We start from the raw sequence: 9,805 nt of genomic DNA, 5'->3' as shown, positions 1-9,805 counted from the left end.
AACCGACAGTAGGTGGCGGTAAGTCACTTATTCATTCAACCGATTCCTTCAAACCTCTGAATCATTCAGTAACAAAAACGCCAGTGTTGCTTGGAGAATGTGCGCAATAATTCTGTTCTGATCTTTGTTTGGAACTATTTTCGTTGGTGAAATAGAACAAAACAGTGAACTGTGTCTAAAAATTTAAGTAACTTCATATACTTTACTACTTGTTTGTTGAACTAAAATCAATGTAACATTTGCAATCGTGAAAATATTCAGCAAAATAGATCCCTTGTCATGGTATGTTACTTGACTATATCATGCTATAAATAAACTAAACATTTTGAATTTTTACCTCAGTATGTTTGTTCTGTGAGTTTCTTTATGTGTGCCGTACGCTCATTTGATTTGATTTCTCCATGAAAGTCTCTCACAGAGACAGGCAGCACGAGCCTCAACAGCGCGACATTTATAATAGAAATACACTATCAATTATCAATCGCTGTGTAAGCTGAATGTAATACAATCAGAAGAATCATTCGCGCGTTTTGATGCGTGATTATATTTTGTCACTTAAGTTTTAATCAGGCTATTAGTCCTGGGGGGGGCTGTGTGACCAAAAATATTTAAGACCTACTGAATCTGAATTTAAGACATTTTAAGACGTTTTAAGGCCTTATTTTAGGAAAACTTTATTTAAGACATTTTAAGACTTTTTAAGGACCCGCGGCCACCCTGTACTAGTTTAAGTGTATCATCTGGCCCCTCAAACTAAGGGTGTGCGATATCACAATTTTGGATCGTCGACGATTAAAATGTCTCCACAATCTGCTTTTGAAGAAATATTGTAGTATTGTGCTACAGCGCACATTCTATCAGTTGCAGTTCTGGCTCCTCCGTCTCAATATATACTGTACAACGCGACATACTTTCACATCAAATGTTAACTCAGCGGTACAGTTACACTCACGGGACACTGCACTTATTCGCAGTCACAAAAGTACATCATTTGCATGTGCTTTAAAGCCTTGCCGGTTAAACATTCCTCAATGTGCTGAACACAAAAGAAGATATTTTGAAGAATTTGGGTAACCAAAAAGTTGCTGGTCCCATTGACTTGAAAAAAAATACTATAGAAGTCACTGTTTCGTTACCCACATTCTTCAAAATAACTTTTATGTTCAACAGAAGAAAGCAACTCCTTCAGGTTTAAAACAACTTGAAAGTCAGTAAATGATGACAGAATTGTCATTTTTGGGTGAACTATCCCTTTAATTTTAATAAAACAAAAAAACAAAAAGAAAAATCACTCACTGCTCTTGACTTAAGAACTTTAATACAGTTGCTTTAATAAGAATCGATGTATAATTTATACAGTGAAGTGTTTAGTGTATATAGTGTTTTATTTTTATATTAGTTCATTCAATTTCTTGATTGCTACTGCTAAATACACCTACTGTATCTGAAAAATAAAGCACTGTTTGTTTTATTTGTATATTCTGTGTATTTGTAATGTGTATCTTTGTTCTTATTTTTTAATAACAACGATAAAATAATGACAAATATTTTTACCTTCGTCCACTTTCGCCCATTTTGTTACCTTATAAGGCTTTGTTTTTAAAATAGGGAAATTAGTTTGGCTATACTGCTCAGACAACTTGCAAAATAGTAAAATCAACATGACAAAGAATCGTGATAAAATCATGAATCATTATTTTCCTGAAAAAAACAATTGTGGTATCATATGATATTTTTGCCATATCCCCCACCCCTACCTCAAACTCAAAGGTCTGTCTTCTTCAAGAGAGACCAAATATGCTCTTGTCAAACTCCTGACAGACAGTGTAAATTACAGCTGAGAGGAAGGACTGAGCTAGGACACAAGAGAACCACCAACCAACAGCACCTGCTTTGACTCACCATGGAAAATGACGAATACACACGCTAAACGCACATCACTCACAAAATTACAGCCTGCTGTGGAGAGACAGGTGGGAGATGCTAACGAGCAGTTAGACAGCTGCAAAACAGAGCAAGATTATACAACTTGGGGAAAAATCCTAACAAGACTGTTGACAGCTCTTGTATTGTAAGACTGTCTACCTTATTATAAACCAAAGTCATGTCAAAACTAACTGCCAACAGAAAATAAAAAAGGAAACACAAAAATTTACCTCCACTAAAGCCAATATAAACTAGATGTTTTCAACAGCACTGTATGCAAATAAGCCCTCAAATGATGAGACAGCAGCAATGTTCAGTCTCTAATGGGACTATAAAATCATTCACGAAATTATTGCCAGTCACACAGTTTAAGATCATCCATGATAACCTTCAGAATGGTACATTGCCACTAATGAGGCAAGGAAGAAGTGAGGAGGAAGAGGAAGCAGATAAATGAGGCTACAGAAAGAAGAGACCCATCAGTACAACCAAAACAGACAATGATTTCACCACTGCATACTGTATGTAAAGTGTTTTACATCTTAAAGGGTGTTCACACTGGATTTTAAGGTTGTAAAAGGCTTTTTTATTTGTTAGTTACTGTAAATTTAAAAATACTATCTACTCCTGTTTCCCCACAACATCTCATCTTAAAGTTTGTATTTAAGTTTCTTAAAAAAGAGATTAAGCCTATACAAAACTGCTACAATTAGAGTTTCCTCCGTTTACATTTTAATCAAGAAGTTAGTTATCCCTTTTGGTCCAACATCTTTTTGCCAAGCAAGTTATGCATGTCTCCAAATGTACAATTCAACACATATGTTTGCGTGCATGATCTTTCAAATGCACATGAATGGAAGTGAGTAGAACATAAAATCTAGTATACCAGATTTTCTCAAAGGCAAAGCAGGATACCCAGGGCTCGGTTTACACCTATCGCCATTTCTAGCCACTGGGGGACCATAGGCAGGCTAGGGGAACTCATATTAATGTTAAAAAACCTCATAAAGTGAAATTTTAATGCCATGGGACCTTTAAATTCACAGAAGATCCTGTAGCATTACCCTGTTAGGTACATCAACCTAACATCAAAATAAGGGAAAGAAGGAAGAGCTGATCAATGCAACATGCAGAAAAAAATAACTTGGAATAACAGCAGAATTCTCAAAGGCATAATTAACCTACACAACCTTCTCCAGAACATCCGGCCACATGGAGGAAGAGAGAAAGGAGGAAAAAGAGAAGTCAGAAAGCAAAAAGAACAGGCTAAATCTTTTAGCCAATGCTAAAAGAACATATATCTAAGTACTCATGACTAAAGTAGGACAAATGCATAAAGATTATGGAATAAGTGTTTCTGCAACAGCTCAATAAATCATAAACTGTAGAGAGAGTGAGGAAACACACTCACTACCCCTCTGCCTTATCCCTTCTTTTTTTTTTTATCTCTTCCTGTAAATCCATTCTTTTCCTCTCTCATCCTCTTACCTGATTGTTAAGGAGTCTCTCACCACCTCTCCTTTCTAGATTTCTCTGTTTATCAGATCAAAACTGCAACCACAATCAACTCAACCAGCATTTTAGAGGACAGAAAGAAAGTGTGTGGAAAATGAGAGATGGAGGAGGCTCAGAAATTACATTTCTCTAACTATGATGGAGTTTAAACTGGATTGGAGTCTAGAGGAATCAGGTCACCTAACCGCACCGGACAGGCATGAGAGAGCGAGAGAGCACGAAAGAGCGAAAGACAAATAGAACTGAATCGAGCAGGTCAGAACAGAATATTAAAGAATAATAAAGATAGCAATAAAACAGAAAAGAAAATATAACAAAGTAATCAGAAGAAAACAAAGCAAAATATAATATAATAGGACATAAAAGAACCAAATGAGTGTTATAAAAAATTCAAAGAATTGAAATAAGCTGAAACAAAATATAAATATTAGATTAAAAACTTAATTATTTGAGATACTGTCTTGGCAACTAATTGAAATAAAATAAGTTGAAGTACTAAAATCACTAAAACTAAAACAAACAAAAATAAATTTAAGCTATATAGAAATATAAAAAAAAATGACAAGCACATAAAATTACTAAAACTTAAATTAAAATGAAAATACAATCATAAAAGCTAATTCAATATATTAATAAATACTATAAAAGAAAATAAATAATAAAACAATAGAACAGACAGAAAATAAGAATGGAAAATTAGAATATAATAAATTAGAAAAATATATAGAATATAACATGACAATAGAACAAGACAGAAGAGAATAGAACAGTATTATAAAACTTTATTCTTCATGTGTTCAGTGACTAGGATGCCACAGGCAGCGTTTACTTCATGATTAGAGATTTCCTGAGAAAGTTCATATGAGTGTGAGTGTTGAGGAAACAAAGCTGTGCTGAGGAGACACTTCTGTTTATATTGAGGTCTGAGGGCTGATAGGGCATGGGAGACAAGACAGGGTTGTTATGGAAACTGAACTCATCCTGAGAGAAGATGTTTGTGTTCTGATAGTAGGATTTATGGAGTGTTTTGTGCAGGAGGGGACCGCTGTATGCGTGGTTGGGTGGGTGACTTGAGAGGCTGCTGGTTTGGTGTCGTTACGGGAACCTAAGCCTGCCAGATTGACTATTGTGGTACTGATGTTTAAAAGACACTTGAGAGACATTTGCACAAACATATGATAGAGTTCAGGTCAGGGCAAACTGATCTCAGGGTCTGTTTGGCTGTGAAATTGGAGAAGGGCATTGGAGAAGGAGTCATATTACATTTGCACACACAGAGCAAACATTTAAACTCATACATGCACACAGATCGATCAAGAGCCCCCTATTTCCACAAGACATTAATTAAGTCTCAGAGGACTTTCCAAGAGGAAACCTGAGGCCTTTATGACAAAAACATGCACCAAAACTTCACACTAGGGATGTCAACGATTAATCGATGATCGATATTAAGGTTAACGATTAATCGATTAATTGATCGTTAATTTAAACGACGATCGATCATGGAAATTATCGAAAATTGACATCCCTACTTCACACCTATATATTTCGAGTTATTCAACTTTAATATTTCTGCACTAATACTGGACATTGTGCTGGTGAGTCAAACAGAATCAATTCTTTCACCAATACACTTAAAAACCTACAATATCACATTTTGGTCATGCTGTACCATTGTCTGAATTGTTGTAAATAAAAAAGTATTTAGTCTTACCTGTACCAGGAGCTCCAATTTCCTGTCATCCAGGAGATGGACCTGACATCTCCGCCCTTCCGTCATCTGTTGTGGAGGGAGAGAGAGAGAGAAAGAGATTAGTGAAAGCACATTCACAGCAGGGTGAAATCAACTGTAAATACTAGGTCATGGTGACAAAAATAGAAACTCTCCTTACACACATGCAGCACGATTCCCAGTTAAGCAGCAGAATTCAATCTCATTCTCTCCCACACACACGCACACACTTTTAAAGTGAATTATCTCACACTTCAGTGCTGATGGTGAGTATCTTTTTTTGATGTTTTAAGAGTATGTTGATTTAACTCCTTCTGGTTAAAATATATATTAACTGCAGACACACTTAACGTGACTACCACCAATTTGTACTAAATTTAGAAATCAAATATTATAAAACAAATAATAAACAGGTACAAAGCATGTCATTTCACTTACAGAGTAATTGCAGACTTTTATGGTCAGAGGTCAGAAATTAGATAATGACAACTACTTTCCATCTAAAAATAGTGTCATTTTAACACTTTGCAGATTTTTTGAATGACATATAAAAGCAACCAACCACAGTTTATTTTGTTTTTACTTGTTTAGGGTCAGGTTTACCTGAAACTGCTAATACCACAAGTACCGTTAAACATTAAAAAAAAGTGGCTTTTACATAAAGAAAAATTTTGTAATCAAAATTCTGTTCTAGACCCCAATGACTTTCATTTTATGTACAAAACAGTCAAAATTTTCTTCACAAATATCTTTGTGTGTGTGTGTGTGTGTTCTGCAGAAGCCAGTCATATAGATTGGTATAACATTGACTAAATGATGACAAAATATTCACTCAAAAAAATACTCAAAACTGCAGTTAACTACATAAAATCACTTTGTATAGTATATACATCATAAGCATACACGTACATAAGCTTCTATTTAAAATTTATCACCGCCTAGAGATCAGGGCTTACAGGGCCTAATATAAAACTCCCCTCAATCAGCGCTAATTGATGAAAGAGGGATTGTGCCATGTCAAATAGATACCTGCACCAGCACACAATCTGATTAGTGCTTTGATTGCCATCTGCCACGGTGAGGAATGTCTCTTTTTATCAAAGCCTGAGAGGACTGCTCATAATTAATATTAAATGGAGTCTGCAAGAAAAACAAACACACTAACAACACACTTTCCTCCAGGGTAAAATTAGTATGTGCATTCAGAAGGCCTCCCACAGGGCATAGTTGGACGTTTGTAGTCCAGATGCATTCCACCTATGAAACATGTTTGGAGTTACTATCGACTGCACGCTCCTATCGTTAGATCTCAAATCACTGCTCACTCCCACTAGCTTTCCATTCACTCTCACAGACTATTTTTGTGAGTGTTTACTTAAGATCGCTGCTTCTGTGCCAAGCCGTATAGTAAACATCCCAGTACGAGCAGGTGGACAGACACATCTGTGAAGAACAGAGTATGACTAACAGCCATGTCATCACGTGAGTTATACTGCCTTTAGGATTGAGCTGGTCTGACAACTCGAGTACAAAGAACCAAAGTGCAACCTGATACTTCCATTGTTCTTTTCCCTTCAAGAGAGCTTTTCATTTTTTGTTTATTTTCTCTTAAAGAAAAAAATGTTTCGAGGGATTTTAAGAGTCTGTGAATGTGATACTAACAGTGGCGGTAGTTCACATCCATCAGTGGACTTTCCGTCCGGTTCCTGTTTATACATCCTGTACGAGTCAGAAAGCAGTATTGCACTGACTCACTCTCTCTAGTGTGCTATATTGCGCTCTTTTTCTATTCCTCCATGCTTTCACGCTCTCATCCACCCCCTCTACCTTTATATGTAGGCCAAGTTAAAAGGAAAATGGAAAAAAGAAAAAAACACAAGACATTTCTTGAGCTTTTCAGCGTGGTGGTGTAAGGACATCAGAATGGGAACATGTGGAGCGTTCTGGCTGCCATCAGGAAGCGCCGTCCCTGAGGAACACAAACAATGAGGCTGATAAAAGCAGCATGGCTCACATTTCCTCCACGCACATGTGGGGGGAAAAGACTGGAGGAGGGGAGTCACAGGACTAGAAACACATCCTTTCTTCCCCTTCTCCTCTGCCTTGTTCCTGAGTGGAGCTACACAACCTCAAATGCACAAGCATGTGACAGACCACATGATTAATTGTGTGTGTGTGTGTGTGTCTGAACAGACTGGTGTGAGTTCGTTATTGACCTGTGAAAATGTTTTTACAGGGGGGACTTGACTTGATGAATTTCACTTGGTCGTGCTAACACTGAATCTAACTCCAACTCTATCTCATAAAAGCTGGTATCCTGTCTTCAGAATAACATGCCCTCAAGCAACATCTGTATTCTTATCCCTCAACCACTGAGTGAGATCACATTTCCATATAATAAAGACAAACCTAAATCAATATGAACGGGCTTACCTGAATGTGGTCCAGCCTTTAATGATGAGGGTTTTTTTTTTTAAATGTCTAATTCCTTCCCTTGAGCTGCACATGACCCAATTAGGTCAGCTCATCTAACTTTTATGATATTCATTTATGAGAAAAAAAGGGTAGCATAATTGATCCAAACCACTGCAGCATCAATAAAACCATATATATATATACTCCAGTTTGGGGATGGGTAATGACAGCTCACTAATCTACTAGTTGCCCAAAAACCAAACTGATCCCCTTTAAAGCATTATATAAACAACCCCTAAGAAACAGAAACCAGCCTAGTAATGCAAGACAATAAATTATAATAACAATAAAATATTTTTTTTTTGCTGATTATTCATTTGGGCAACCTTATAAATCAAACTGGACTAAAAAATTAAACTTTCCCAGCCAACACCTACTCAACATTTAACCTATTAAAAACAATAAACAAATAATAATAAAAAATGAATAAACTCTCACGTAAACATTCCTCATTGTTCAGTATCCTTGTAAATATATATCATAAACACAAAAAACTAAACTTTTTAAAAAATGTGATCGATTATAAAAAATTTATAAATAGTCTTACTCAATCCTTCCCCAAAGTACAATATCCTTGTAGACATATTATCCTAATTAAACACTCAAAACTAGATTTTTTTTTAAACCTGCAGAATCCTATGGAATGGATTTAAACAAAGTAAAACACTCTTTTTGGCAGCTGAAAGCATATTCAAATTAGCCAAAACATTACATAAACAAACAGTGTGGTGGGAAGTGTAGAACTGTGAATGATGGTTGTTCCAATTCTGCGGAGATCTGTGAAGCTTTTTGAGGGCACAGATTCCATGTGGGCCTGTTCACAACAAGCAAAAGATGCAGAACCCAGAAGCCAAAGTTTGTGGTGGGTGATATTGGGCTGACTTTCCAATCTTAAAGGTTAAACTTTATTACCGAACTTGCGGTAGCCTGAAAGCACTGCAGTTTGGTTATATCCCCATATTAAATAGGGCTGAAACGATTCCTCGAATACCTCGAGTAACTCGAATAAAAAAAATCAGAGGCTTCGTTTAGTCCATTTACTGTAACTACTAGAGGTCGACCGATGTATCGGTTTTGCCGATAGACTGTATAAAAACAGGGACCAGACTTTAAAAAAAAAGCGCTGGACATATTGAAGACCGTAAATCAATATGTTGGCTAGTTATGATGTCCCTGCTTATGTCATGCTTGAGCTTTAGTTAGGCTGAAACTTGAAAGTTAAGTTGCACGAGATAAATGCATTTTTTAGGTATTATAAATAAAAATATTAATTTTTCTAAAAAGAAAACAAATTAGTTGTTTATTTTAAGAGATCTATCTTATTATATCTTGTATATTTAGTATTGCTCTTTAATAAAGAAAAATTACTTATCCGATTACTCGATTAATCGATAGAATAATCTGCAGAATACTCGATTACTAAAACAATCGATAGCTACAGCCCTAATATTAAACCTCTTAAGGTCTGAGTCATGCTTTAAAGGAACACTTCCCACCACACAATAGGAGATTAAACCTGAGGCTTTGAATGAAGCAAACAGCATGCTGGTGATGGGAGCACATCCTTACAGCCTGAAGCTCAAGATGTCACACCTCCGCTCCACTGAATGAGAATACTCCTTACTGGGGTCTATCTGGAGGGGGAGGTAAACAGCTCTCAACCACAATTCCAGCATCTAACAATCAGGTGGTGAGAATGGTTTGTTTGCAGTAGTGTGTTTGTATGCTGTGTCTGGTGTGGGGTTACAAAATGCCTCGCCTGTAATCACTGAACGGTGAGTCACTTCTTCCTCAGCTGAACTCCAGTGAGGCACATTACACTCGCAATGCCCTACGAACCTGTGATGTCATTAAAATCACATAACACACATTTCAGTCACTGTAATCTTTGTAAATCATTGTCATTCTTTTATAGACAAAAAAGAATGGCTGCACAATTATATGGCTTAGTGTAATTTAATTAAAGTATATACACAGCATGTTTCTGAGTGAAGCGTGGCACTTTTATCTTTTACACACAAACAACTCATGATCCGTTGTTTGCAGTGTCTCAAGAGCAGTTCGGTTCACAGTAAATGCTGCCACACAAACTCCTCTCTGAATCTTCTCTGAGATTGGATCGCGTTTGGGAACATAACATCTGCCAACCATCTTCCC

At 36.5% G+C, this 9,805-nt stretch overlaps 1 protein-coding gene across 1 annotated transcript in view; it reads right to left on the bottom strand.

The window, feature by feature from the left end:
- Nucleotides 1–9,805, bottom strand: part of LOC107719967 (FERM domain-containing protein 4A-like) — an 82,253-nt gene that overhangs the window by 38,454 nt on the left and 33,994 nt on the right. The window contains 1 exon segment of the mRNA XM_016527523.1: nt 5,156–5,221. Within this exon segment, the coding sequence (XP_016383009.1) occupies nt 5,156–5,221 (66 nt within the window).

Source organism: Sinocyclocheilus rhinocerous, unplaced genomic scaffold (assembly GCF_001515625.1).
Source record: "Sinocyclocheilus rhinocerous isolate Xijiao unplaced genomic scaffold, SAMN03320098_v1.1 scaffold2646, whole genome shotgun sequence".
Lineage (NCBI taxonomy): Eukaryota > Metazoa > Chordata > Actinopteri > Cypriniformes > Cyprinidae > Sinocyclocheilus > Sinocyclocheilus rhinocerous.
This window is presented reverse-complemented; position numbering and strand designations above follow the sequence as displayed.